General features: G+C 63.7%; 4 protein-coding genes across 11 annotated transcripts; 3 read left to right on the top strand and 1 right to left on the bottom strand.

The window, feature by feature from the left end:
* Positions 1-467: 467 nt before the first annotated feature.
* On the top strand, positions 468-2,694 carry GNG13 (G protein subunit gamma 13). Of its 2 annotated transcripts, none has more exons than XM_060031430.1 (3): positions 468-656; positions 2,188-2,319; positions 2,505-2,694. In XM_060031430.1, exons 2-3 carry the CDS (start codon positions 2,222-2,224, stop codon positions 2,608-2,610), a joined length of 204 nt encoding a protein of 67 aa, XP_059887413.1. In that variant the 5' UTR covers positions 468-656; positions 2,188-2,221; the 3' UTR covers positions 2,611-2,694. The 2 variants fall into 2 exon arrangements, with proteins under 2 accessions (XP_059887413.1, XP_059887414.1); XM_060031431.1 differs by lacking the exon at positions 468-656 and adding an exon at positions 932-998.
* A 105-nt stretch (positions 2,695-2,799) lies between these two features.
* Positions 2,800-11,162, bottom strand: CHTF18 (chromosome transmission fidelity factor 18). 3 transcript variants are annotated; one of them, XM_060031421.1, is made up of 22 exons: positions 11,048-11,152; positions 10,635-10,829; positions 10,402-10,552; positions 10,068-10,236; positions 9,605-9,697; positions 9,458-9,510; positions 9,181-9,325; positions 8,650-8,859; positions 8,050-8,147; positions 7,625-7,748; positions 7,394-7,545; positions 7,176-7,269; positions 6,831-6,929; positions 6,558-6,688; positions 6,144-6,315; positions 5,080-5,304; positions 4,849-4,998; positions 4,626-4,756; positions 3,833-3,977; positions 3,616-3,729; positions 3,148-3,205; positions 2,800-3,077 (listed from the first exon to the last, which is right to left on the bottom strand). In XM_060031421.1, exons 1-22 carry the CDS (start codon positions 11,136-11,138, stop codon positions 2,941-2,943), a joined length of 2,937 nt encoding a protein of 978 aa, XP_059887404.1. In that variant the 5' UTR covers positions 11,139-11,152; the 3' UTR covers positions 2,800-2,940. The 3 variants fall into 3 exon arrangements, with proteins under 3 accessions (XP_059887404.1, XP_059887405.1, XP_059887406.1); XM_060031422.1 differs by having other exon boundaries at positions 9,181-9,319; XM_060031423.1 differs by having other exon boundaries at positions 4,849-5,304; positions 11,048-11,162.
* A 168-nt stretch (positions 11,163-11,330) lies between these two features.
* RPUSD1 (RNA pseudouridine synthase domain containing 1) lies at positions 11,331-16,756 on the top strand. Of its 5 annotated transcripts, none has more exons than XM_060031427.1 (6): positions 11,331-11,349; positions 12,090-12,276; positions 12,350-12,473; positions 12,605-12,707; positions 12,861-12,962; positions 13,396-14,614. In XM_060031427.1, the coding sequence occupies exons 2-6, from the start codon at positions 12,095-12,097 to the stop codon at positions 13,821-13,823; spliced, it is 939 nt and encodes a 312-aa protein (XP_059887410.1). In that variant the 5' UTR covers positions 11,331-11,349; positions 12,090-12,094; the 3' UTR covers positions 13,824-14,614. The 5 variants fall into 5 exon arrangements, with proteins under 5 accessions (XP_059887410.1, XP_059887409.1, XP_059887408.1 ...); XM_060031426.1 differs by lacking the exon at positions 11,331-11,349 and adding an exon at positions 11,428-11,556; XM_060031425.1 differs by lacking the exon at positions 11,331-11,349 and adding an exon at positions 16,664-16,756 and having other exon boundaries at positions 11,888-12,276; positions 13,396-13,838.
* Positions 16,757-19,573: 2,817 nt separating this feature from the next.
* Positions 19,574-26,583, top strand: MSLN (mesothelin). The gene is given in 16 exon segments (XM_060030983.1): positions 19,574-19,613; positions 20,374-20,494; positions 21,517-21,637; positions 22,619-22,710; positions 22,828-22,954; positions 23,041-23,219; positions 23,505-23,595; positions 23,804-23,848; positions 23,850-23,949; positions 24,283-24,470; positions 24,548-24,703; positions 24,776-24,903; positions 25,510-25,619; positions 25,681-25,805; positions 26,015-26,270; positions 26,573-26,583. Coding segments are annotated over 16 exon segments (1,890 nt in total).
* Positions 26,584-27,245: the final 662 nt, after the last annotated feature.

The following is a 27,245-nucleotide window of genomic DNA, read 5'->3' as shown; positions in this document are numbered from 1 at the left end:
TGGTTGGTGAGCTGGGCCCTGCCACCCACTATAGCTGCCCAGTCTGCCTGCCTCTGGCCTGGGAATGCAGGGCAGGGGCCGGAGCAGGAAGCAACTCCACCCAGGCCCAGGTGGCCTGGCCAGAACAGGCTCACACTGTGGTGGGTCAGCTCTGGCCCTATCAGTGGACACTGCTGAAGCCCCAGGGGGATGTAGCATCTTGACCCCATCCTTGCTATTCCCACCTGGCCTGGTGACTCCAGCCCACGAGAGGCAGCAGTGGCTGAGATACAACCTAACAGCTGATGGTCTTTGGTGCTGCACAACGTGACAGCCCAGCCCATCCAGCCCAGTGGGAGGACATGTCACCCAGGGCCAGAGCTGACCCCACACTGCTCCCGGATGCATCTGCCACCCCCAGCTGGTGCCCCAGCAATGGAGTGCCCTGCCTGGGGCTGGCAGAGTGTGCCTGATGAAGCCAGATTCCCAGGGGCAACCCAGCCCTGAGGAAGGAGGGCAGAGAGTGGGGGCGGTGCTAGGGCCTGGCCCAGGTGGCAGGAGTGGGCGGGGCACCTGCCTGGGCTCTGCCCGCCTGTGTGCCCGGCTCACTCGTCCATCACTTCGCCCTCGCCATCACTTGGCCCTTGCCATCTTTGCCCTAGCGGTCACCGTCCAAGGTAGGTCTGGTGAACTGGCTCCTTGCGCTGAGCAGGAAACCGAGGCCTGGGGCTCTGGGACTTGCCCAGGTCCCATTGGGCTGACCTGGACCACCCTAACCCCCGAGGCACCCTTGCCTGTCCGTCTGCGGGCGAGGGCAGCCGCCCTGCGTGTCGCAACGGGCCGGCCTGACCGGTGGAGAGGACCCCTCCGTCCGCGGGCTGGCTGCGTGGGGAGCCGCGTCCGTGCGCCGTGCGCGCCGCCCGCGCCGCCCGCAGTGCCCGCCGATCCAGCGCCGTGCGCCGAAGCCGGGGGCGCGCAGGGCTGGCGGCGGCGGCTGCGGCTGCGGCGGCTGCGCGCAGGTAAGGCTGGCAGAGACGGGGGAGGGGGCTGCGGACCGGGCTGCCACCGCCCCCAGCCTGGGAAGCCCCCGCCCACGTGACTCTCTGAGAACCTGAGCCGCCGGGTGGGGTGCTGGAACTCGGGGTCTCTAGGAGGGAGCCCCTGCTCGCCCCCCTGGCTGCCCCTGAAAAGTCCCCCTATTCCCCCGGCTCTCACCCTCACTCCTGGCTGGTCCTCCCAGGAGCTCCCTCCACGGCCTGAGGCAGGCGAGGTCACACTCCTGGCAGGACCTGCCCACACTTCCCAGGTCAAGGAAGTCGGTTCTCTGGCTCCCAGCCTCAGTGATGAGGGCAGGGGATGGAGGACAGCAAGGGGCTCCCTGGACCCCTTGAGTGGGCTGCAGCAAGGGAGACAGGAGCGACCTGCCCTCACTTGGCCGCAGCTGGCCGGGTTTCCTGAGAGGTCTGAACCTGTGGCTGTGATGGGCGGGCCCACCCTCAGAGACGGGACCAGGGTCTTGTAGGCAGGTCAGAGGAGACACTGGGCAGTGGGAGGCTGCAGGGGTTCCAAGTCTTGGACCAGCTGCTCAGCCTGGGACCCCAAAATCCCCAGCACTTGCCCCCAGCCCCCTGGCCAGAGATGCAAATAGCAGCCTCACTCTCCTGGCCCCTGGATTAACCTGCCCTCGGGGTGGGCTTTGCCCATGCAAAGCAGGGGGAGGCACGTGTGGGTGTGGGTATGGGTGTGTGTGTGTCAGGGTCCCACCCCTGACACGATAGGTTTCTGCTACCGGGAGTGGAAAGTGGGTCTTGCAGGTGGAGGGTCAGGGGACCTGTCCTGTTCTGCTATCCCCCAGCACCAGGACATTACCCCACCTTCTCCAACCCACAGGCCCAGCCTTGGTGAGGCTTTGCTGGTGGGTAGGGGTGGAAAGTTTTCTCTGCAGTTAATTAGCCCCATGGGAGGTAGGGGGCAGGCACACAGGGCCTCATTAGTGGGGCCTCAGCTCCAGCCCTGTACCCTGGTGAGTGGCATGGGCTGTGGGGGCCTCCCTAGGCAGTGAGCTGGTGTCAGTGTGATAGGGTGGGGGCTCCCTCCCTCCTTTTGTTGGGGGGGTGGGAGGGGGCTCACCAGTGGGGATGGAGCATCTGGAGGGTGATCGTAGGCTGGCAGCCCCCTGGCTCTGTTGATTCCTCCCATACCTTCTAGCCCCAGGCTGGCCACTTCCGAAGCCCCGGATGCCATGGAGGAGTGGGACGTGCCCCAGATGAAGAAAGAGGTGGAGAGCCTCAAGTACCAGCTGGCCTTCAAGAGGGAGATGTCATCCAAGACTATCCCTGAGTGAGTCCCCAGGACCCCATGGAGCCCCGGCCACACCCCACCCAAGGCCAGCCATGATCTGCATCTCGTTTCCCTGCTCTGTGCTCATTTGTATGAGCCAAGACCACACCCCCACACACTGCCATCAGGCAGCACTTGAGGGAGGGCAGGTGCCCTCGTGCTCACCCTCCCCTCCCCACCCACAGGCTCCTCAAGTGGATTGAGGACGGGATCCCCAAGGACCCCTTCCTGAACCCCGACCTGATGAAGAACAACCCGTGGGTGGAGAAGGGCAAGTGTGCCATCCTGTGAGGCCCCCACACCCCAGACTCACGCCTCCCTGTGAAGAGAACGACTGTAAAAGTGTGACTTTTATAAAGAGTTTTCAAGCATGTACATGCTTTTGTACATTTTCTAGGAGAGAGAAAGCAACACCCAGGCACCCAGTGTGTATCTGAGGACATCTGGTGTGGCTCCAGGGTGGCCGGTGTGGATCCAGGGTGTCTGGCACAACCCCAGAGTGTCCGGCATGGACAGGGGGGTCTGGCACGGCCCCCACAGTGTCCAGCATAGATCCTGGGGACGTCAAGTGTGGGTCAGAGTATCTAGCACAGCCAAGGTGGGGGCTTGGTGTGGCCCAGGCTACAGCAGGTCCCTGATGTACAGGCTGCGCCGCACGGCGTTGGAGACGCCCTCCTTGAAGCGGAACCAGACGTCGCTCCTGCCCACCGCGGTGCCCATGCGCTGCTCGGCCGTGTCAGTCTCAGGGGCTGCGTGCTCTGCAGGGACCACACAGTCGTTCCTCCACCCTGACCCCAGTCCCTCAACCACCCCCACCTCCCCACACACCTGTGCTCGGGGCTGCCGCTCTCTTGACAACCACACGACCGAAGAAGTCCCTCTCGGGCTAAAGGAGATAGGCCGGTCAGGTTCACGGGGGCTGACCCACAGCGGACAGCCCCCTACCTGGTGGGAGGGCCCAGAGGCCATCTCCCAGGGAGGAGGGGTCTCGTGGCACCTCTGGGCAATGGCCCCCTACCCTCACCCCAGCGCGGACCCTCTCTGCAAGTGTTCCCTCCACCCTTCACCACCCTCACAGTCGCCTGCTCCCTGCCAAGGTCAGGTCCAGGGTGGGAGGTGCCAGCATCCTGCCCAGATGAGAAACTGAAGCCAGGTGGAACCATCGTGCTGAACAGCAGGGAGCTGGACCTCCAGGACTTAGAACCATAGCACTCCAAGGTCGCCCACCCAGGCCCACGTGGCTCCACCCTCTGGCCACCTAGCCCCGCCCCCCCATTAGGGTTAGGGTTACCACACCTGCTCCTCCAGGGCAGCTCTCTTCAGGATGCACTCCAGCCGCTGCTCGTGGCTGCATGGGGCAGATGGCTGCGCCCCTTTCTCCCCAGTGCCCCCCAGGGGACCCCCGTCCACCTACAGGAAGTCACGTACAGTGAGCGCTGACTGGGCAGAATCATACCAGGGACGGTGTCCACTCTGAGGGCCCTGCTCTGCTCAAAGCCTGGGGTGGGCTCACCTGGGGGCCGACCCTAGCCCGGGCCAAGGCCTCCACCCGCCGCATCTTCTCCACTTCAATCTCACGGGCAATGAGCTGCTTGGCCTGGTAGGTGAGGGGCTTGCGGGTGGGCAGCTCGGGAAAGCGGCAGACATCCTCCACGTTCCTGCTCTCGGGGTGAGCAGGGCAGGGCAGGACACCAGGGCACTCAGTCAGCAGAGACGGGGCAGAAGCTACTCACTAGCACCAACCCCAACTGCCGGAATGCAACAATGCAGGACCGGGTCCAGTCCTGTCCCTGCCGCACCCAGCTCTGTGGCAGCAGGGGTGTTATCCACTCTGAGCCTCTGTTTCCCCAGCTGTATGTGGGCTTGAAGAAAGCTGCAAGGGAGGAACTGACACAACGTGGCATGGCCTGGATTCAGGCCTGGGGCTGGGTGCTTGGGAACCAGCATCATTACTGCCTCAAGGATCTGCATCTGGACACCACTGCTGCCGGTCCTCCATCCCCACGACCCTCTCAGGACAGAGAAACAGGGCCCTGGGAAGCTCAAGGGCCCTCTGGGGGTAGCTCCTGGGGGCACTGAGAGGCTCTGCAGTAAACCTCAGGTCCCAGGGCTGTGCCCACCCCCCAGTCACATCTGGGCAAGGAATGAGCTAGGACTGACTCTCCCACCCTCCAATGGGGAAACAGACTCACACCTCCAAAGCCATGCATTTAGACTCACGCCGAGCAATCACCATGGCACTTGGAGCCCAGCCCCCCAGCCTCCTGCCCCCAGGCACCCCCACCCCAGGTGCTACACAGACTCACGGCTCCAGCCTGTAGACATACTGCCCATCGGGCGTGCGCTCCTGGCAGTAGGTGAGGCTATAGGCGAGCATGGTGCCCACGAGGCTGGCCAGCTGCTGTTTCTCTCGGGCGCTGTACAGCTGTGTGCTCACCTGTGGGATGGTGGGCAGCAGGCAGGGGTGCTAAGCGTGGCCAGGGGCCTGCCCCCACCAGGAGCCACAGCCCTTCCAGGCAAGGCACTCACAGGGCGCAGCTTGGGTGCGAGGATGTCCAGGAGCAGGCAGAGGGTGTCCAGGATGAGCGCCTGCGGTGCAGCCCGGCTGCGGGTGGCTGGCGTGATGCCCGACACCAGCGTCTGCATCAGGTTGTGTGTCCGGCTCATCCGATTCTGGGCCTGGGGTGGAGGGCGGACGAGGACCAAGTCACCCAGGGCCCCGGTGTTAGACCCTGGGTATGGGCAGGGCGTGGGGCGTACCTCCTGCTGGCTGGTGGGAAAGGTGATCCTCGGCACATGGCTGGAGGCAAAGAGCAGGTGGAACGCCGGGGGCAGGAAGGGCAGGTAGCGCAGCAGCTGGAAGCTCTGGCCGTGGTGGGCAGCCCGGCTCAGCAGGTCGTCGAAGGCGAGCCAGTCAAGTGCTATGCACACGGCTGCCAAGCTGGAGTCCCGCAGCCTCAGCCGCAAGAAGTTGTCGAAAAGGCCCTGCGGGCAGGTGGACAGGCCAGTTCCCTGAGCCCCTCCAGCCTCACGCCCCCCCAGCCCACAGCACAAGCACCACACAGTGGGACCCTTCCCCTCCCACCTGCCTGCAAGGCCCAGGGTCTCAGGCACAGCTGCAGACACCAGCAAGTAGCCACAGGGCCCTGGGGATGGGGGTGGCCAGGAAGGCCCACCCTGCCACCCCAACTCTGGTGTGACCAAGACCCTGAGACATGTGAGAAAGAAGCCCCCAACCCCTCCCTAAAGGAAGTTCTGTTCACCAGAATCAAGGACACAGAGCCCCCACTCTTGTTCCATGTGGGAATCCCTCCCCTCCAGCCACCACACTGCCCTCCACACAGTGGATTTCCAGATTTGCAAGGATCCCCAGCTGCTAATCCAAAGCTGCTTAGCCAGGGAGGCAACTTACACCAGGCTTCCCAGGGGATGGGGGGCATCCACCACCTGCTCTCCACCCCACGTGCACCCACGTCCTTGTTCCCACAGCTCACATCCAGAATCCAGCCCCTTCCAGCTACTGCCGGGGCCCTTCAGATAGTTCCCCAAGAGCAGCCAGAGTGACCCCATCATACGACCCCACGCTGGCCATCCCCCTCCTGCCAGGGTCAGTCCTTCCTCCCAGCCTGTCCCTGCTCCCACCCCTTCTCAGAAGCCTCCCGATGCCCCGTGTCCACTCCCCGCCCTCCCACCCGCCTGTTTCTCCTCGGGCTCAGCACCATCTGAAGCGTGTCCCACTCACTGTCTGGGGATGAGAAACACTGCCAGATGCTGGCCTCTTGCCCCTCAGCCCCCCGCAAAGGTTTGAGGTAGAGCATGGTTACCTGGACCACCTTTTCGTGCTCACCCGCAGAAGCGGCCACATGCAAGATGTGGTAGAACCGCTGAGAGGCCGCGGTCAGGGGCACCTTGGTAGCGAGGGGCCCTGAACCCACGTGCCCATCACCGAGCAGGAGTGTGTGGGAGGGCAGGGTCGGGTCCTGACCCACGCGGTGCCTGCAGAGAGGGCCCTGAGGCTGGAGTGGAGCCCCCGCCCCATCACCCTGGACCCAGCCCTGCCCACCCTTTCCCTCCCAGCGGCACCAGCTTGTATACGTTTACGATACCCTGAGGTCCCCGAGAAGGGACAGTGAGGGAGGCCGAGGCAGAACCAAGCAGCCCCCAGGGCCGTGCAGCCTCACACCCCGTCAGCAAAGGCAGAGCTGGCTGGCATCCCAGACTGGGGCTGGCCTACCTACCTCCGGGCCTGGGGCAGCTGGAAGACCTCCTGCCACACGGAGAAGAGGCCCTTGCGCTGGTCCTTGAGGCCAATGCGTGTGGTCTGCACAGCCTGAACGCTCAGCTCCCGCTGGCCCCGCCCATGCAGGAACTGGACATGGGGTGGGGGGTGGGGCGGTGAGAGTGGCTGACCCCCCACCCGTGTAGAAACTAGACACGGCGGTGGTGTGGGGATGGGGGAGTACTGGCTGCTGGCTGCCCCTGCCCCACCCCCGCCACGGCCACCTGCCCACCTGTAGGGCATTGATGCAGGCGCGGATGTCGTTGTCTGTCTTCTCGCAGAGGGCCGCCAGCGCGCCAGGGTCAGGCCGCATGCCCCGCCGCAGGGAGATCTGCAGGGAAGTGAGAGGGTGAGTGTCCCCCCGACCCCCACCCTAAAGCCACCTCCTCCCTAGAAACAGGGGTCAGCTCTTGTCCTATGGGAAGCAAAGGCCGAAAATCCCTGAGGAAGGACCTCGGTCACTGCTTGGAACCACCCACCACCAGAGACCAAACTGTCCCAGCACCTCCACCCCATATCCTGGGACCAGCTGGGAGGCTGGGGGCCTGACGGCAGAGGGAGGGCAGCCCTCACGGACCTCCTGGAGCCGCTGTGTGAGCCTGGAGGGCAGCGTGGGCGGGAAGTGGAGCAGGAGTGCCTGCTGCTTCAGCTGCCGAAGGGAGGGCACGAACCTGTGGGATGAGCGGTTTGCACAGCGAGCCCACCTGGCCAGGGCCGCCAGGGTGCGTGCCACAGCCCAGCAGGCGTGGGGCACGCCCACCCAGCGGAGACCCCGTCCCGCCCCGCCCCACTCACTGGTCATTGCAGATGCAGATGATGGGCCTCATCAGGATCCCCCCTTCCGCCCGGCGCCGCCGCCCCCCGCCCGTGGGCACAGCGGGGCCCCCTGGCTCTGCCTCCTGTCGGCCCTGGCGATCCAAGATGCTCAGGAGAACATTGATGGCGGCCTGAGGGGACATGCAGACGGAGGTGAGTCACAGCCCCCACTGCCTGCCCACCCGGCCGCAGCACACCCAGGAGGCCCACCGTGGGGGCCCCGTCGATCTCATCGATAACCAGGCAGTTGGGCCTCCCACCAGTGCCCAACACCGACTCCATCTGCGTGGCTGCCTCGATGCGCGTTCGGAAGGCCTCAGGGCTGCGGTCATCACTGGAACCAAGAGGCCAGGGAGGGGCTGTCAGGGCAGCCATGGCCTCAGCCAGTGCAGCAGCCATGGCCTCAGCCAGGGCAGCAGCCAGTGTCCCCAGCAGGACAATTTCCCAGGGCAGAGCCACCACGTGTACAACTCACGGATACTACACAAGGCCACCCCATGACACTGTGGCCAAATCCCAGTGAGCCCTGAGGATGGACAGTTCCACAGCCCACCACCCCCAGGCTTTCAGGGTTGTATCCCAGGCTCGACCAGACATACCAGGACAAAAGGAGACCTGGCCCTCCCCCAACTCACCTCGCGTTCATTTCCACCACAGAGTACCCAGCATGCCGTGCAATCACATGGGCCAGGGTGGTCTTGCCCAGCCCTGGGGGCCCACACAGCAGCGCCACCTGCAGCCAAGGCAGGAGAAAACGTGCTGTAACCCACACCACCTCACGGACTCTGGGAGACCCTGACCCAACCGCCAGAGACTGAAAATCCTATCCCGTGAAGCTCAGTGCTAAGAGATGTTCTCCTGCCCTGCCCCAGTCACCAAAGGAAAACAAGCCCCTGCCTGCTGGTCGTGCAGAGCGAGAATAAAGCCTTACCTGAAGTGAGTGACATTTGTACCTGACAAGGACACAGCTGTTACTGACGTGACTAACAGCCAGAACGCACACACAGTCCAGCATAATCACTGTGGGGAGGTGCAGGGCCCTGCAAGGAGTGCTAGTCTTATCTAAGTCATTAGGAGAAAGGACTCAATTCCCAGCTCACGTTGCTGACACTCCTCACCTAGACCCTGACATCGTTCCACCTACACCCTCGGGGGCAGTAAATGTGCCTCATGGCCCCCAGAGGCTGCAAAGGTGCCAGCCATCCAGAGAACAGCCCACAGCCAGGTGGGCTCACCTTCTGCCGGGGCCGCCCGCTTGGATCCAGCTCAGCCTCCAGCATCTCCTCTAGCACCTGTCCGTGGCTTTTCCACTTGCTGGAGGCTGTGGCCTCCTTGCCACCACGGGCCGGTTCCACACTGGGTCTGGGCTTCCGGGTGGGCCACTCTCGGCCAAACACCACCAAGTCCCACAGCTTCAGCCACTTGAGGAGGCAGCGGTTGGTGAACTGCAAGAAGAGAGGCCCAGCCTGGGGGGGCAGCCACCAGCACCAAGGACTCCTAGTGCCTGCCCCTCATGTCACCCTACTGTCATGAGCCCAAAGACACACACAGTGATGCTGAGGCTGAATGACAAGTGATGACCAGTGAAAGGCTCTGTACTGGCCTCAGTTTCCCCACCTACAATTCAACGAGGCTGGTCAAATCCCTTCTCCAAATCCTGACCCCTCTGTGGGCTGGCAAAATGAAGACCTGCTAGGCCCTAAGTACTTTTCTCTCGGCAACAAAGAAGCCAGTCACACTCCACTTAAGCAAAAACAGGACCTCACGTCGTCACTGAGCAGCTCCGTATAGCGTTGGGGTGCGAACTCATCCACCCAGAGGCAATGCTGGGAAGCATCTTGGCTGTCAGCCGGCTCCTCCTCAGAGGCCCCCGAGGGCTGGGGCCCCTCCTCCACCTCCTCTGACCTAAGACTGGAGAGCATTGTGCCCTGAGCCACTGGGCCTTAACCCCATGCAGGGATCACACCCCCCAGAATACATGCTGGTGGTCAGCAGTCCAAGGACCGGTGAGGACCTCAGAGGTGGAGGGGCCCACTGTGTCACCTGCACAGTGTGTCCGAGAGCCGCTGGGCCTCTTCCAGCAGTCGCTGCCGCCGCTGTGCAGACAATGGGGTTGGAATCAGGATGGCTCAGCCAGCCATTCACCCCTGAGCTACCTCTCCCTTCCCAGCAAACCCCAGCAGACCCTACCTCGCTGTCGATCTTCTCCTTCAGGGAGGCAAAGGACACACCCAGCAGGTCCAGCTGGCCACGGCCACGCCACCGGATGTCAAGAAGAGGGCTCTGCAGGGAAGGGAGAGCATCAGTCACCCTCCTCTAGGTTATGGGATTTCTACAACCCCCCTCCCAACAGTGCTCAGGGACCTAGATGGCATTTCCTAGCATCAACGGGCCACAAGGAGCCCCTTCTCACCAGGGACCCCAAGGGATCATTGGAATGACAGCAGATCTAAGGTGGAGGAGAAGAGAAAAGAAGAAAAGAAGTAAAAAAAAGGAGAAGAAGAAAAAAGAAGAGAAAGAGGAGGAAAGTGAAGGAGAAAGATGGCTCTCCCGAGTGGAAGACTAGAGGCCAGATGGACCTCTAGAGGGGTTCCCAGGGTCAGGGTAGGGGATGTGATGTCCAGGCCCCCGCTCGTGTCTGCACAGCACCCACCTGGACCCCAGTGCCCACTGGGTCAGCCCGAAGCACTAGAAAGGCCCGGTCGCCGTCGGTGGAGGTCACATTGATGTAGTCCTCCAAGACAGGGGGCCGCCTCAGGACAGGATTGCGGGCGGCTGGCGAGGCCTTAGTGAGACCCACATCAGCCCCAGTGTCCAAGGGCCTGGGAAGGGACCATGACCATCTTGGGGATTCCTGGGGAAGGGACTTGGATCCACTGCTGGCTACCCAGCCCTCCCACAGACCCCCAATCCCCAGCCCTCAAGACGTTGTCGAAGAAACCAGATCCTTCCAAGATACTGAGATACCTGTACCCCAAGCTACACACCCCTTGCCCCATAGTTCAGCAGGGACCTCAGGACTCGGCGGGGGGGTGATGTCCTGAGTCGGGGAGTCAGGAGGCAGCGGCTCTTCCATCTCATCGGACCTGAAGTTCAGTCTCCTGGCAGCCTCCAGCCTGGACCGTTTGACCTTGGGGGCTGGGGAGACACATGGAAGGAACAGAGGTCCTTCTCCAGCCTCGAACCCCACCCCTATGCTCTAGGCCCCCGGAAAACATACTAGGGGGCAGGGGTCTGTCCCCGTGGATGTCAGCGGCCAGCTGCCTCTTCCTGGCACCGCCCTTGCTGTTCCTTGGAGGTCCGCCTGGAGAGCAGTGAGTGGCAGCGTTCCCTCCAGCAATGGTCTCCTCGAACGTCAGGCGGGGCCGGCCCACGGTGGGCCAGGGGTCCCTGGAAGGCGACATGGCGGTTGTCCCTGCGGAGAGAAAACTCACAGCAGTCATGCGGAGCATTTCGTCTGCACACAGTCACGGCCCCCGAGGTCGGCGGCGCTGCAGGGCCCTGCTCTCTCTCAGGTTGTTGCTGCCTCCCGGCCTTCGCGCCTCCCCTCCGAGCAGCCCTCCTGGAATCCCCGGGTGGGCCAGACCCCTGTCGAGCTACGGGGGACGAGGCCACGGCAGTGCCCACGCCTACCTTCCAGCTCGGCCAGCACCTCGAGCTCGGCCGCGAACTGGCTGTGGAAGTCATCCTCGACGCCGTACAGCTCCCGCTCGTACTCCTCCATGGCCGCCCGCCGCCGGCTGCGAACCTCCCGCGCCCAGCGCGCAGCTCCTGCCCAAAGCGACCCGGCGCCGCCAATCAACGGCCGGCGTATCCGGACGCTCGCCATTGGTCAGCGGGAGGGGCGGGGCGTGGGCGGGGCTGCGCGCGCAGGCCGGGCGGGGCTGAGTCCGTACGTTGGAGCTGGAGCGGCGGGATCCGGGCGCTCTCCATTGGTCAGCACGGCCGCCCGTCTGCGCCGTGGGCGGGACGTGGGCGGGACGTGGGCGGGACTGAGCGCCCAGGCTGGGCCCGGCGAGGCGCACCTCTGTGGTCCAAGTGACTGCTCCGGGGCTGCTGGGCCACGAGGCAGGGAGACGCGAGGGCAGGAGCCAGGGCCGGGCAGCAGCATCGGGGGCCCAGACGGCGCAGCTCAGCTGCAGGTCGATCTCGGAATGGGCAGGGGCGCGGGAAGTGTTCGCAGTGGAGTCCGCCGGGCACCTCTCCGCCTGTGCCCATCAGACGCGGGAGGCGAGGGTTCCTCGGAGGGGAGGCAGGGCAGGGGACGTCTACGTGGGAGAGGGAGAGCCCCATCCCCTGCCCTGCACCCCACCCCACTCAGGAAAAGGCTCCTATCGCGCGTCCGTGGCCCGTCCGGGAAGGGTCCGTGGGAGCAGGCTGGAGGGCAAGACTGCTTCTCCCCAGGCCCGGGTCTGGCAGGACTAACCCACAGCCAGAGCCTAGGGCAACACTAGCCCCCCTGATATTGGCCAGACCCCTGCTACTTGACACCCTGCTACTTGACTCAGAGGTGAGAGTGCAGGCACACAGTAGGTCTGCAAGCTTGCCTGACACAGCCTCGGTGGCTTCAGACCCAGGGCCCTGGGGAGCAGGGGTGTCCACGCCAGGTGGGCAGGACCCTGATGTGGGCTGGGCACCCCATGACCCCACTCCATGCACTTGCCCTGCATTGCAGCCACCATGGAGCCAGGCAGCGTGGAGAACCTGTGTGTCGTGTACCGGAGCCGTGACTTCCTGGTGGTGAACAAGCACTGGGATGTGCGCATCGACAGCAAGTCCTGGTGGGAGACGCTGACCCTCCAGAAGCAGCTGCGGCACCGCTTCCCAGAGCTGGCCGACCCTGACACCTGCTACGGGTTCAGGTACCCACAGCAGCCTCCATCGGTGGGAAGCGGCCCACGGCCCAGTCACCACTGATCCTCTGCCCCATGCCAGGTTCTGCCACCAACTGGACTTCTCCACCAGCGGGGCACTCTGTGTGGCCCTGAACAAGGCAGCCGCAGGCAGTGCCTACAGGTGCTTCAAGGACCGGAGAGTCACCAAGGCTTATCTGGCTCTGGTAAGGCCCAGCTGGTCCTTGGAGCAGGAGACTCCAACTCTCAATCCACTTTGATAGCCTCTGGCTGTCAGATGGGTTTCCCAGCAGTGGTGGGTGACCCCGTGAGCAGCGTGTGACCCCCTTCCTGGCAGGTGCGGGGGCACGTCCAGGAGAGCCGAATGACCATCAGCTATGCTATTGGAAAGAACAGCACAGAAGGCCGGACCCACACCATGTGCATTGAGGGCACACAGGGTACGGAGGGCAGGGGGTGGGGGCCAGGGACACAGTCGTCCAGTGGGGACCCTGGGTAGGCTGGGGCAACCCGGGCAGGCGACCTGGGATTGGGGTGGACTCAGCCATGGAGCTGGCCCAGCCAACTCTCTGGGCTTTCCTTGCTCCCTTCAGGCTGTGAGAACCCAAAACCAAGCCTCACTGAGCTGGTGGTCCTGGAACACGGACTGTATGCAGGTGATCCTGTCTCCAAAGTGCTGTTGCAGCCTCTCACGGGTGTGTCCAGGGCGCGTGTGCCCAGGTCTCCTTGCTATCTGCTGATGGTGTCCTGCCTTGGGCATCTCCTGGCACAGGGCACCGAAGTGTCCCCATCACACAGGAAAGGAACCTGCCCAGGGTCTCCCAGCATTGCTGGCCAGGCTGACTCCTCCCCCACACTCAGCCTCACAGCCTGCAGCCTCTTGCCCTGTACGAGGTCGCTCTGGCCTGGGTTCTCTAGTTGATCGAGCATCGCCCTGGCCTCACCAGGGGCAACCCCAGAAGTCGCTTCTGTTCTGAGTTCTGACGTCTTTGTGGCATGAAACGGGGAGGTCTGCTGCCCCCAGGGGTTGTGTGAGGCTTCAAGGACGGTGCTGGGCATGACGTGAATGGGTAGGGGGTGGGCATGGGGTGGCGCCCCCGCCTGACTGGCCCCGTCTCCTCCCCAAAGGACGGACGCACCAGCTGCGCGTGCACTGCAGCGCCCTGGGCCACCCCATCGTGGGGGACCAGACCTATGGCCAGGCCTCGAACCAGGAGGACCAGCCCTTCCGCATGATGCTCCACGCCTTCTACCTGCGCATCCCCACATGCACCGAGTGCGTGGAGGCCTGCACGCCCGACCCCTTCGTGCCCACCCTCGATGCCTGCTGGAGCCCCCACACCCTGGTGCAGCCACTGGACGAGCTCGTCCAGGTCCTGCGGGCTGCCCCAGACCCTGACCCCACAGAAGGGGGCCCCAGGCCCTGCAGCCCCTCCACGCCCCTGCCCGGGCCGGGCCGGCCCCCACCGCCCCCTGCCAAGCTCCCTGAGACAGAAGCACAGCGGGCCTCCTGCCTGAAGTGGCTGTCGGAGTGGACGCTGGAGCCGGACAACTGAGAGCATCGTGCTGGGGTGGGGATGGCAGGCTGGGACTCCAACGGTTGGGGGCTGCAGGTCAGAGTCCTGGACACATCCCTGCAATGGCCAGGCCTGGCCAGCAGGGGGAGCCAGGCAGCTGCAATTCCAGAGGATTAAGCTCTTGGGCTGTGGGACCCACATGGGCCTCCCTCCCAACACCCCAACCCCCACAAACTGCCCCAGAGCACCTCCCTGGTTCTAGAGCCTCAACCCCAGGAACTTATTTGTAGACTTGATCGGGGTCACTCTGGAAGAGGCAGAGCCAGGACCTGGGCCACCCTCAAGGTGGGCTCCTCCTGGGCCCCCAGCCAACACCCCAGAGCACCGTGCTCCACGCTGCTTTGCTTGGACCCTCTGTGGCCATCACCCCAGCCTGGCTGGGTTCTCCATCTGCAGACCTCAACCCTCCTTGCTAGGCCCGTCTGACCTTGTGCCTTTGCTTCTGCTAGACTCTGCCCCCTCCACCTGCATCCTGAGCGTCTCACATGGAGGTGGGTGTGGGCCACACTCCTCAGCCCCCACCTCACGTGCCATCCCTCCAGGCCTGCCCTGAGCGCTGCTCCATGGGGTCTTCCGGGCCCCTAATTGCGGCTGCTGCCTCCGTCACCTGCCTGGCAATTTCCAGGCAGGACCTCAGCCTGGGAGCAAGGGCAGCCCACCAGCCCCCCCCTCCTCCATCCCCACAACACGGCCACGCCTCCCCAGCCATAGCTGAGCTCTGAGAACTGGGAATAAACGCTCAATGACTGACCCTGCAAGTGACCATGAATGTGCCTGATGTGGGGATTTCAGGGGGCTCACACCCCCACCCCATCCCTTCACTGGACAGACCTTTGCCCTAGACCCCAACAGGAGCCAGGATGGACCTTATAATCCTAGCTGCTGACCTGCCCACCCCCCATTCAGTGAACACCCTGCAGCCCTGGTGTGGGGGCTGGGCTCTGAGTAGGGGACAGAGCTGGGTCAGCTGCATCCCTGGAGGACCCCAAGACCCACAGCCAAAACCATCAGAGCATCCACCTGGTCCCACCAGGGTTCTCCGTAGAGCTGCTGCCCTCACAGTGCAAACCTTGGGGCCCTCCAACACCTCAGAATGCCACGGGAGGGCTGGCGCCTAGGCCTCCAGCCAGTTTGAGGTCACACACCATGTCCCTGTGCCCAACTAGGCTAGGCCCCTCCTCTTGGCCGGCCAAGGCAGACAGGCCCTATTGTGGGGCTCCTGGGTTCACCCCACCTGTAACCACAGCAAGCTCTCAGCCCGGGTGGAGCCAGAGGCAGCCCCCCACCCCACCCCCACCCCGCATGGGGGCTCTGCAGAGACCCAGGCCCCAGCCTCTGCTCCCCCGTCTCCTCATCTGTAACAGGATCGGAGGGACCCACGGGGCAGCAGCCCGGACAGATGGATGGCTACTGTGATGTGCCCAGCACAACCCTTTCTTGTCAGATGGGGGCGGGGTGGGAGAGCATCACCTTCCTGGCACTCCCAGCACCTCACCTCCTTGCTGAGGACTGCCCCACCTCTCCCCCCACCACCCTCCGCTCCACCTCCTTCCCACTACCTTCACCCTCTGCCCTCCTCTCCCCGCCACCATCTGCCCCCCCACACCCTAATGCCCTCCTCTGCCATCAACTCTTACCTGTTTCACCTCCTTCTCAGCATTTCACCACTGTCTCCTCCTTAGGTCCCTGCGGAGCATCAGCCCCTCACCCCCAGCGTGGCCCGGCCCACAGACCCTGCTCAGTGAGTGTGTATAGAGAATGAAAGAATGGTCCCCAAAGGACTCAGGGCCGTGAGCCCACTTTGTGCAGGCTTCCCGCCTCTCCCCACGCCCCCTCCTCACGGCCCCACCCCCTACACCTCTGGGCGGTGCTCAGCCACTGTCATGCCTGCTGTTGCCACACGGGGTCACTGCTGACCCCGGCCCCTCATAGCCCTGTCCTCTTGAGACTGCGGTGACCTTTGGAAGTTCCATTTCCCATGGACACACCCAGGTGCTTCTCAACTGCTGGCACCTGCCAGAGGGTCTGGACCTACAGGGGCTGTGGCCAAGCCAGGACCACCCTGACAGCCCTTCCTTCCAGGGGCCCCCAGGGGCCCCTCCCCACCCAGCTCAGGCAGGGCTACCCCACAACACCCCAAAGGGTGGCCAGGTCTTCCTCCCTGTGCCCCAGCGACTGGCCACATGTTGGGGCCCTCCCTGGGGCACAGGTCCTGAACTCTGGAGGGCGTTTCTCATGCCAGGACAGAAAGAATCATTTTTCTTCAGCTGGCTGGCATCATTGCTGTCCCCCCGCTCAGGTCCCAGGAAGCTGCTGGTGAGGCCAGGGAGCCAAGGGTCACCCCCATCCCCACCCTTCTGTAGCCAGAAGTCTCGGCTGGGCCAGGAACCAGCCTCCAGGGCCCCCACCCCCGACCCCAGCCACAGGGACGGGAGCACACAGCCGACGCCACCACGTGGCCCTGGGGCTCCAGCCCCTGCTTACTGCCAAATGGCCTGAGGAGGTCAGCCAGGTTGGGGCCTTGGGACGACCCTGACTGATGGTCTGCAGGGTAGGACCAGTTGGCTGAGGAGGGGCCTAGGGGAGAGCGGAGGGCAGGCGTGACCCGCCGCAGAGCACTGACCTGGGCATGACAGCCTGGCTCAGGGCCCATGGGCTGAGCCTGCAGAGCAAGCGACAAGACAGACAGGAAGAGGGGTAGACTGGACAGACAGACAGGCAGCCACGGAGGGAGGGAAGGCAGGATGGAAGGGCAACAGGGGCCCATGGGTAGGAACTGCCCTGGGGATGTTCCATGTATATTTCCCCTCTCCCCACAGCCTGGCTCCTCCCCCTGAAGAGCCCTGTCAGCCCCTCTGAGAACCCCCAGGACCACAGATCCCGACCTTGCTCCCTACAGGTATGCTGCCTCTCCCGTTGGCCCCAGGACATGGAGTCCACCCAGTCCATCTGCCCCCCACAGCCTACTGTGGGGCAGCCCGTGAGCGGTCATGCTCCAGGGGGCACAATGCCGGCAGGTCAGGAGCACACCCAAGTGCCCAACCCTGCCCCTGCTCACTCTGTGTGGACAGGGACAAGCCGTCAGCCAGCGTGGGCCTCAGTCTCCTCGTGTGTACGGCGAGCATTGTGCCGTGCTGCTGGCGGGGGCCGGATTCCACGAGCAGTACAGGACAGAGCTGGGGATGGGTGTGACTCTCTACAGCCCAGCACTCGCTCTGTTGCTGTGGTCATTTGTCCACCCGGGGCCTTGGGCTTCCCTAGAGGCCAAACCCAAAAGGGGCAGCCAGCATCTGGCCTCCTGCACTCACTGGCCTATGGGGAGTGTCCTTCAGCCAGGCCTGGACCCTGAGGTGGGTGGAGACCCCACCATCAAGTGACATCCCACCCCCACAGACCCCTCAGCACCCAGAGCTCCAGCAAGCCCTCAGCCAAAACTGACTGCTCCAGAGCTGACCAGCCAGCCTCAGGGGGTCAGTGCTAGAGCCCAGGGTGAGCCTGCCCACCTCCAGTGGGACCTGCTCCCTGGACCCCGCCCCCCTCCAGACCCTGGGGGTCACTGTCCTCACTGCCACACACCCTGCCAAATGGAGCTGAGCTGGCCCTCCTGGTGGCCAAGGGGCCCTTGGAAGCCCATCCTGGGCCAGCTGGACGGGGAGTCACTGGACAGTTTTCAGGGGAGAGGGGCTGTCACCACAAGCTCTGGGTGCCCTCCAGCTCTAGATGCTGCAGCTGGACTCCCATGGGGCCTATCCAGGGGCCGGGGAGCGATCCTCAGCTGGTCCCTCCAGCTGCCGGTCCCCCAGGGTCAGCACCTCTGCTTGTCTGCGGGGCTGGCTCGATGGGCATGTGTGGCCCTTGATGCAGGTGGTAGTTGTTCAGCGGCTGAACCCATGTCATGGGGGCTCAAGGCCCCAGAGCCCTCTTGGTCCTGCCAAGCAGGGGCAGATGTGGTGAAAGCTGGGGCCAAGGGCCAGCCTGGGGCACCCAGCCCGCCCCACCTCAGCTGGGGAAGAAGTGTCTGTGGGCACCTTCATTCCCAACCCTCCCGCAGCCACACCTCCTGCTCTGCCTTGGAGACCTGCCCTGTGGAGCCGTCCCTGTCCTGGGCCCCAGGGTGCTGGGCCCCAGGGCCACACGTGTGGCAGGCACAGCTCTCCCATTGAGGCTGCCTGCACACCCTCCCTGCCCCACAGTGCACACACGTGTGGACATGCATAGCCGGCTCTGCTCCAGTATCCACAGTACAGAAACACGCCACATGTCACTCAACCCAGGCCCCACAGTGGGGCCACGTGTGCCTAAGATCCCTGCAGGGGACACATGAACCACATGCACCACGTGTGCACATAGATGTGTGTGCTCCTCGGTGCACACGGATGTGCATGTGTGCTCACACATGGATGCCGGCACACGTCAAGTGCAGGTGTACACGTGTACAAACGCAGGTGCGACCCTCAGGGCAAGGTCATGGCTGAGCCAGGCCCCCCAGGGGAGGGGTGTGTGCTGGGCAGCCGCCAACTGGGAGCTAAGCCTCCCGCTCCTGTGAGGCTGGGGAGCAGGTGCCCACTGCTCTTGGGGCCTCCAGGGGCTGACAAGGCTGCATCACCTGGTATAGCCCCAGCCCCTCCCCTACACATCTGCCTGGCAGGCGTCACTGCAGGAGTGGGTGGCTGGCAGGGCAGGGTGCTGAGCGAGCCATGGAGGTGAGCGGAGACCGTGGTGCCCCCACCCTGCACCACACCTGCGCCCCGAAGCTCAGTTGCAGGGGCTGACACAGAGCGGGGTGGGACCACTGGTGTCTGGAGCTCCTGGCGCCACGTCTACAATATCCCCGCTTCTGATATCTGCCACCTGGACCTGGAGCAGCCTCCTTCTAGGACAGACAGAGTTCTTGGTGCTCAGGTGAGGGGCAGGGGTGGGACGGGAGCCGCGACCAACTGGACGCACAGGGCCCCAGCTGTGAGTCTGGACTCTGTGTGGCCCTGGGCAGGTAGCTGAGCCCCTCTGAGCCTCCGTCTTGGCCCCCACTTGGGGCGGTTACCTCCCTATATTCCTCCTGGGCCATGCAGAGTCCAGAGGCGCACAGGTGCCCCAAGCCAGCAGCCCGTGCAAGGCCGTGGTCCAGGAGCCAGCAGTGTGGACCAGGCTCCCTGGCGCAACCTCCTCCCCAGGCCTCAGTTTCGGTCTCCACCACGGCCAGAGCTGCCAGCAGGCTGCAGCATGGGCTGTGCCCGGGGCCAAGTCTCACTGGGCATCCGAGGCCCTGAGAAGGGAAGGGGCCACCTGGTGTGGGGGTGAAGCTGGGGCTGCACCAGGTCAGGTTGGGGGCCAGCAGGCCTCTCACCCCAGCTGCTGCAGGGTCTCACTGGGACCGCCGCCCACCCCCACCTCCGAGCTGTTGAGAGAGCTGTCCACTGGAGACACAGCAGCCCAGCTGCAGATCCCCTGAGCCCTGACCTGTGATAAGAAAGCCGGGATTTGGCCTGGCTCCCCCTCTGCTGCTCCCTTTTGTTCCAGAGACACATTGCTTGTGGGTTGTGCCCTCCTGAAAGACGAAGAGACACGGCTGCAGCCCAAGGTTCGGGGTCACCTGCCCTGCATGGCACCTGTCCTGTGTGACCCTGGGTGGTGACCTCCCCTCTGTACCCTGCCCCGGCCTCACCACCTCCTGTCTCCTCTCCAGCTTGACCCAGACCCGCTGCCTGTGACCCCGGTGCCTTCCTGCCAGGATGACCAGTGGGCACCACACAGCCATGGGCCCCAGAGCAGGTGAGATGACTCTCCCTCCCCCTCTTGGGGGGCAGCTCCCAAGGCCGGCTCCTCGGGGTAGCAGGACCACCCTCTTTCCTCCTGAGCCTCTACTGGGGGTCTGGGAAGGGAAGGGGGTGGCACAGATGGGGCACTGCGGGTGGGGGTCCTGTTGGGGACAAGGCAGGGACAAGGCGGGCCATGGCTAGAAGGGACTGAGCAACCGAGGAGCAGGAGAAGGTGGTAGCTGACCCCTGTCCCTCTGCTCGGGGGTTTCAGGGCTCAGACTGTGAAGACAGAGCCACAGGGGGTGGAGGGAGAAGGTGCACACACGTGGACACGGGTAGGCATGCATACAGGCCATCACATAGGTGTGTACATGCTTCCAGACACACAGTCACATGCCACCAGCTACACATCGTCACAGAATGTATACACTGCCACACCAGCAGGCACACAGGTCTACTGTGTAGTCATGCATGCCATCCCACACATGTACACCCCACCATACTTGTGTATACACCACCACCACTGTACATACCATTAGGGGCACAGGCATACAGCATCAGACAGCCGTGTATACAGATAGACACACTGCCACACATGTTCACCTGGTCACACAGCACGCTCAGACCCAGGCTGGCACACAGGTGACCAGCACCGTGGAGCTCCCAAGGACTCCGTATTGGGGCTGTCACAGGCCCACCCGGGACACAGGGAGCCCTGGGGAGACCGACACTGGACGCTCCCACACAGATGCTTATGGCCTGTTCTGTTCCAAGTGCCCTGGTGAGCCCAGGCCTCACCTTCCTGGTGTCACTCACTGCCCACTGCTCTCATCCCCAGGCCGAGGGTGCCACCCAGGGAGGGCTGGATGTCAGCAGGGCCAACATGTGGGCCAGGTGAGTGCAGGTTCGGAGTCACAATCAAGTTTCCCCAGCAGATTCCTTGGCAGGCCTGGGTGGGGGTGAGAAGGAGGGACCATCTCCAGGGTCTGCATTTGACGGCCCAGACATGGCCGGGGCAGGACTGACTCCCGGCTCCTATATGGGGGGCCTGGCCCTGCCTGCCCAGGTCACTCGCTGGAGATGGCTCAGGGCAGCTGGTGTCCTTCATCAGAGTCACACCCACATGGCTGGGACAGGACCCCAGGCCATCGCGGCTGGGTGGGGCCCGGGTCCCCCACCTCGGCCCGGCAGACAATCACTTTTTGTTTTTCTGGGGGGTGCCGCGTCATGCGGCATGTGGGATCTTAGTTCCCCGACCAGGGATCAAACCCATACCCCTTGCATTGGAAGCACGGAGTCTTAACCACTGGACTGCCAGGGAAGTCCCGACAATCACTTCTTGTCCTGAGGCCTCTCAGCTTTCTTCTTTCTGCCCCAAGCTTTGCTGCCCTCTCAGGTCCCAAACTGAGACTCTGTCCTGGTGGGGGTTGGAGGCCACTGATCTGCCATCAATCAATTGATCAGTCAGTTGACTGATCAGGCAGGGCTGGAGGCCAAGCTGGACCAGCTGGGCCCAGGCTAAGGTCTCATGAGACCTAACCCTCCCCTGTGCACGGATCTTACTAGATTCACATCACGAGGAAGGCCTGGCTGCAGACACCCAACAGGTGCCCTTCAAAACCTCAGCCATCGCTGGGACCTCAGAGCCCCAAGCTCTGGAACTGGGCCTCAACCAGACCCTGAGTCTGGACAGGGGCCACTTTTAAGCCCTGCTCATAGCTCAGGGCCCAGCACCAACAGGGCGCCCTCGGGGGAAATGTGTGGTATGCATATGCTGACGGCCAGAGCCTTGCTGTCCACACCTCCTGGGTCTCTCACCCCCACCCTGTGTTGAGGAGTCTGACCTCCACCCCAAATGCTGCAGTCTGGGACCCCTACTCCCTCTGCCCCTCACTGTCTATCTCCTTTCTGCCCAGTGCCAACACCTCCCTCCTGCAAGGCTTCTGGTGCCAGCCGGCCAGTCAGCTAGCCCGGGACCAGCTTGCCGCTCTGATCAGGAGGATGGAGACGCAGCATGTCCTCCTCGGAGCCTGGCAGGTCAGCGGCGGCCCTTGCCAAGACTGCCTGGGTGTCGAGGGCAAGGGCAGACTCCCTGGAGAAGGGCCCCGGGGACGGGCAGGAAGGGAGGCATCCCTGGCAGAGGACCCAGGCAGCAAGGGCCAGGAATGTGGTGCCAGGACACGGAGTAGCTCTCCTGAGCACAAGGGCCCTGTGCTGGAGAGCTGCACGATTGTCTCTAGCTGACACAAGATGCGCCCCTCAGGTCACCCAGCGGACAGGAAGTTAGCCTCTGAGGTGGGCTTCTCCCTCCCCTGGATGATGTTCCAGTGTGGCCCACTTTGGACTGTTTCCAGGACTTCTCACCAATCACCCACAGACTCCTGCCTCTTGTTCTTCGTTTGGTGAGGGCTTGCCTACCTGGCCTCCATCTGGCACCTGTGGCAGGTCCTCCAGGCTCCCCGAGGGCGAGGGATCTTCCAGCCTGCTGGCCTCTCCTCCACCTGGGCTGTGAGAGGGGCCAGCTGAGCTCACCTGCACCCACAGCTGACCCAAGCGTCACCAGTCCCTGAGTTTAATAAAAAGAAGGAAAAAAAGAAAGCTATTATTTTGTCTTATTATAAAATTAATATAAAATTAGTAATAAATCTGAAACAACCCCAAAGTAGGCCAAGTAAGTGGGACAAGACGTCCAGGCAGGGGTGCATTGGATAAGCAGATCCTCAGTGAGCCAATGTGGTGCAGTGGGGGCTGGGGTGGGCAAGGGCCTGATGCCAGAGGAGAGGGGGCTCTCAAGCTGGGTTTGACCCGTTCTGAGGCCGGTTCTCGTTGTGGAGGTTGAGGCAGGAAGAGGAAAACATGAAGTCCAGGGACAGAGAGCCAGCAGGCAGAAGGAGGGGACGGGTGGACGTGGGGACGGGGGCTGAGAGGTAGGTGGGGGGCCCTAAGATGGGCAGAGGGAAAGGGGCTTGGCAAGCCCCCAGCCGGGCAAGGAAGCGACACGCTGCCTGCCCTGCCTAGCTCAGCTGTCTGGCCAACCTGGCCGCCCGGCAAGGCCTCCAGGGCGACTTCGAGCTCCACCCCACCAACCTGCTGCTCCTCTACGAATGAGTGCCCCTCCCCGCCCAGCACCCAGCCGCGTGGGCTGAGCATGCTCCCCAGGGACACCTCAGTCACTCGGAGGCCCCCCAGTTTCCCCCCCTCCTGACAGCCCCCCAACCTTCCCACAGACTGACACAGGTGAGGGAAGCCGACTGCCAGGCCTTCGTCCACCGCACAGCCCAGGGCAACACAGGGCTGCTGGCCAACCTGCCCGACCAGAGGGCCACCCTGCGGCACAGGGCCCTGGCCTGCCTGGTAGGCACCGTGGGCCGGCCAGGCCAGGACAGGACAGGTGACGACGGGCAGTGGGACCAGGCTCATGCTGACCTGCTGTCCTGCAGGGAGGGCCCCGCCCGAGCCTCAGCACCTCCGACCTGCTGCTCCTCGGGGTCCTGGTGTGTGACACAGATGCATCCAGCATCATGGCTGCAGACCCCCATGTGCTGCAGAACCTGCGGCACTGTCCCCAGCTGATGGCTGCCCTCAACAGGCTGCTGGCCAGCGGCAGGACCAGGCTCGGGTGAGTGGGGGCCCATGCCATCTGCCCAGGCTTCCCTTCCTCCACCTGATAGAGGAGGCAGCCTGGAGATCAATGTCCACAGCCCCACTGACCTCTAACCTCTGACCCAGCTCCCACCCCACTCTGACCCTGCAGCCTATGGGGTATGGGTTTGAGGTGCCCAGAGGCCTGGGGTGGGAGAGTCTCTGCTGGGCAGGCCCTGGGAATGGCACTCAGGGAGGGTAGGCGGTCTGAGGGGTCTGGGTGCTGCTCAGGGCCCGACACAGAGCCCCCTTCGCACACCAGGCCCTCTGGCTCCTGGAACCTGGAGGGGCTGCAGGCTCTGGGACCCCTAGCCACCTACATCAGCCCCAGCCTGTGGATGCAGCTGCAGGAGGTAGGGCAGCACCCCGGGGCAGGTGGGGATCCAGCCAACCTTCCACCAGCCTGCCCAGGCCTGATGGTCGGCCGGCAGCCACTCTGATGCCCAACTGCTGTCCCCAGTCGCTCCCCGTCACAGAGTTTCTGTCTGTGGGGAGGAAGGAGGGAACAGGTAGCCCTGGTGGCCCTCCCCAGGGTGTGGACTCTCCAGGCCCGCCCGCCAGGCCGTGGGCCTAGACTTCTTTGGCAGCATAGTGGCCATAGTGGCCACGGGCAGGGCAGCTCAGCCAGTGTGATGCCAGGCGCTTTGGCACTGGCTTCCTCGAGGCCAAGGCCAAGTTGGTACCCTCACGGCCCAAGCAGGACACAGGTCAGTGTGGCCACCATGGCCTGGGGATTTCGCATCTCCCCCTGCTCAGGCTCCTCATCCCGGAGTGGGGGCACCAGAGGCATGGCACCCTCTGCCTGGACCTCCTGAGCTTGGCCCAGGGTCTCTGTCCAGGTTGAGGGGAGTGGTCAGAGTCTGGTGGGGCTGGACTGGGAGTTGAGACCAAGGTCAGGGTTGAGTCAGTCTGGTCCAGGCCAAGTTTTTGGCTAGGAGTCAAGCTTGGGAAGGGTCAAGGTCAGGAGTGAGGTGGGGCCCAAAGTCAGCAGCAGTGCTGACCAGCTGGGTCCTCAACACCCGTACTCCACCTTGCCACAGGGAGACCCTGCATCCCTGGCAACATCACTGCAGCCACGCTGCACGATGACCTCTTCCTGGTACGCTACGACTGCGTGCAGCTCGAGTCCTGCCTGGGCAGCCGTGTGCTCAGGGCCAACCTGGACCCCCTGCTGCAGCACCCACTGCCCACCCAGTGCCAGAAAGTCGTCAAGGCCAAGCTGGCTTAGGTGCGCCAGCGACCGGCAGTGGGAGGCAGGTGGTGGGCCGGCCATGTGGCCTGACCACCACCTGCCTCCCACTGCAGGTCTACCCAGGCAGCGTCCCCGAGGAGCAGCTGCAGCTCATCCCCTCGCTGGCCTACCTCTACTCCCATGCGGAGATTGGCCAGTGGCACATCACGTCCAAGGACACGGTCGTGGCCCTGCTGGCCCCAGACGGGGCCCTGGAGAACCAGACAGAGGTGAGGGTGGGGGTGGGGGTGGGCAGGGGACCCCGCTGACCCTGGCCTTGCAGACCCGAACCCTGCCCACAGGTCATCCTGCAGAAGTTCCTGGACCACATCGGCACCATCACCAGTGCCCTGCTTGTGGCCAACGGGGGCTCCCGCCTCTGTTGGATGAGCCCCCGCCAGATCCAGGCCATCCGGCCCTTGGAGTTTCGGTGAGCCCACCCAGCAACCCACCCCCCACACCTCAGAGCTACCTCCACTCCTCGGCCAAGGAAGGATCCGGTGGGGGCCCAGGCCAGGCCATCGTAGGTAATTAGCTTCCTTCCTATGGCCTCCGTAACAAAAGATTAGAGTGGCTAAAAACAACAGAAATGTGTCCTCTCACAGTCTGGAGGCCAGAAGTCTGAAGTTAAGGTGTCAGCAGGGCTGGCCTCCCTCTGAAACCTGTAGGGGAGGCTCCTTCCTGCCTCTTCCAGCTTCGGGGCTGCATCACCCCCATCTCTGCCTCTGTCACAGCTGGCTTCCCACTGTGTCCGTGTCCAAGTTTCCTTCTTCTATGACACCAGTCGTTAGATTCAAGGTCCACCCTAAATCAGTATGACCACATCTTAATTTGATTACAGCTACAATTAGGAAAGACCCTATTTCCAGATAAGCTCACATTCTGAGGTTCTGAGTGGACGTGAACTTGGAGGAGACACTACTGAACCTAGCACGGAGAGCAAGAGGAAAGCTGTGGTTCAGAAAGCGGGAGCCAGGCCCAGCGTCCAGAGGAGAAGGGGCCTCTGGCCTGCCCATCAGCCTCACCCCCCACCCAGGTTGGCCGGAGCCCTGGACATCTCCTCCTGCCCTCAGAGCCGCAAGAACGTGCTCTACGACAAGGCCCGAGAGGCCTTCGGCACCGCCAGAACTGTAGACGCCTACTACAGCTTCACGCCTCCCCCTACCTCGGTGAGACCTCGCCCTGCGTAGGGCACGCCTCCCGGAAGCCCCGCCCCTCATCGCTGCCCCGCCCCTAGGCGGTGCCCCGGTGGAGGAGCTGCGGCACCTGCCCCAGGCTAACGTCTCCGTGGACATTGACACTTTCACCAGTCTGAACACCCGAGTGCTGCAGGTGGGCCGGGGGCTACCCGTCAGGGGGTGGGGCTGGCCTAGACGAGGATGCCTAGGTTACGGTCTGCAGGCCCCAACACCCACCCCAAAGTCGGAGGTGTGCAGGCAGTGTGGGCCCCAGGTCACTTCTCCAGGTGCGTTCTGCTGGGTCTCACCCCTGCGCTCTGGCCAAGCATTGACCCCGCCCACGACCCCTCGCTCCCTTCGCAGAGCCTGAGCGTGGGCAACGTGACGACGCTGCTGGGCCAGAACATGGGGGACCTGCAGAAGGCTCACAGCCACCCCACCATCAGCTCCTGGCTCTGCAGCCTCAATCGGTCAGCCCTGGGTGAGCTGGGCCTGGACACGGACCCAACCGGCCCCACCGGCCTCACCCACTTGACAACTGGGACCCCCAACACCATCCCCTGGATGCCCCATCTAGTCCCCACCTCAGACCGGCCTTGGAGCACTGACCCCAGCTCAGGTATGCCTGCACCCACCCTCCCCACTCCAGCGGGCCATCCCCGCTCTGCCCTGTGTGCCCCCCCTCCCCCAACTGCTACTAGCTTCTTGTCTTGCGCCCAAGAGTTGGCCTACTCTTTCCTTCTGCCTCCTCGGGTGACATCTGGGTGACACTGGCTTCACCTTGCATTGCCTGCTGAGGGACACCTCCTCCAAAATCTGCTGAGCAGCAGAAAGTGGAGAGTGGGGAAGTTTTGAGGTCCCCATCGGGACCCAGAAAAGCAGCTGTACATGGGTGTCCTCACTGCTCTTCCCCACCCACAGGGATGGTGTGAGCCCTGAGCCCGGCGCAGGGGCCGCCCAGGCCTGGGGAAGGCAGGACAGCCTGGGGGCTCCCAGCTGGACTGAAGGGTGCTCCTTCCATGTTCCACCTACACGCAGCCCACCTGGGGTATCTGCCACTTGCTGTGGCCCTGCCGTCAGGCCTCCTGTGGCTGCTGTATTGGAGCACCCTGGGGCCCAGCTGGAACCACTCACAGGGCACCTGCCCCATGGCCTCCAAAGACAGCGCTGCCCCAGCACCACTTGCAGGAAAACCGGGGCTGGTAGGTGGAGCTGGATGCCTGCCTAGACCAAGATGCCTGCCCCATGCCCAGGGGACCTGGCCACGTCCCACATCCCAGGGGCCTGCAGGGCCAGTCCCTGCCCACACCCAGCTCCCAGGACCTGGAGCCAGACTGAGGACCTGGGCCCAGGGTCACTGCCCCAGCCAGTGAGGGAGATGCTGCCCCTGCCCTCTGGCTTCTTCCAGATGAAGAACTGGGGTTGGGGAGGGGTTTCCGCGGACTGACTTCGCTGATTGATTTGAATAAAGGACAAGGTGGTCTTCCTGCCTGTGTCCCTTTGCTCTGGGCCTGAGGAGGGACAGAGACCCTCTTAACTAGGATCAGGACTCCAGCCTGCCATCTCCTGGGGCAGCAGTGTCACCAGAAGCCAC

The sequence above is a fragment of the Delphinus delphis genome, chromosome 15 (assembly GCF_949987515.2).
Source record: "Delphinus delphis chromosome 15, mDelDel1.2, whole genome shotgun sequence".
NCBI lineage: Eukaryota > Metazoa > Chordata > Mammalia > Artiodactyla > Delphinidae > Delphinus > Delphinus delphis.
The sequence above is the reverse complement of the archived record's forward strand: the minus strand, read 5'-3'. Positions and strand labels throughout refer to the sequence as shown.

Excerpts from the sequence above, each read along its gene's own strand:
- CHTF18 (XM_060031423.1), bottom strand. The coding sequence starts at position 11,138 with ATGGAGGAGTACGAGCGGGAGCTGTACGGCGTCGAGGATGACTTCCAC. Across the intron at positions 7,270-7,393 it reads ATCTGCATCTGCAATGACCA|GTTCGTGCCCTCCCTTCGGC; the intron begins GTGAGTGGGGCG and ends CTCATCCCACAG. Across the intron at positions 3,978-4,625 it reads TATGTCTACAGGCTGGAGCC|GAACGTGGAGGATGTCTGCC; the intron begins GTGAGTCTGTGT and ends CCCCGAGAGCAG.
- RPUSD1 (XM_060031425.1), top strand. The coding sequence starts at position 12,068 with ATGCACTTGCCCTGCATTGCAGCCACCATGGAGCCAGGCAGCGTGGAG. Across the intron at positions 12,708-12,860 it reads GTGCATTGAGGGCACACAGG|GCTGTGAGAACCCAAAACCA; the intron begins GTACGGAGGGCA and ends TGCTCCCTTCAG. Across the intron at positions 12,963-13,395 it reads GCTGTTGCAGCCTCTCACGG|GACGGACGCACCAGCTGCGC; the intron begins GTGTGTCCAGGG and ends TCCTCCCCAAAG.
- GNG13 (XM_060031430.1), top strand. The coding sequence starts at position 2,222 with ATGGAGGAGTGGGACGTGCCCCAGATGAAGAAAGAGGTGGAGAGCCTC. Across the intron at positions 2,320-2,504 it reads TCATCCAAGACTATCCCTGA|GCTCCTCAAGTGGATTGAGG; the intron begins GTGAGTCCCCAG and ends CCCCACCCACAG.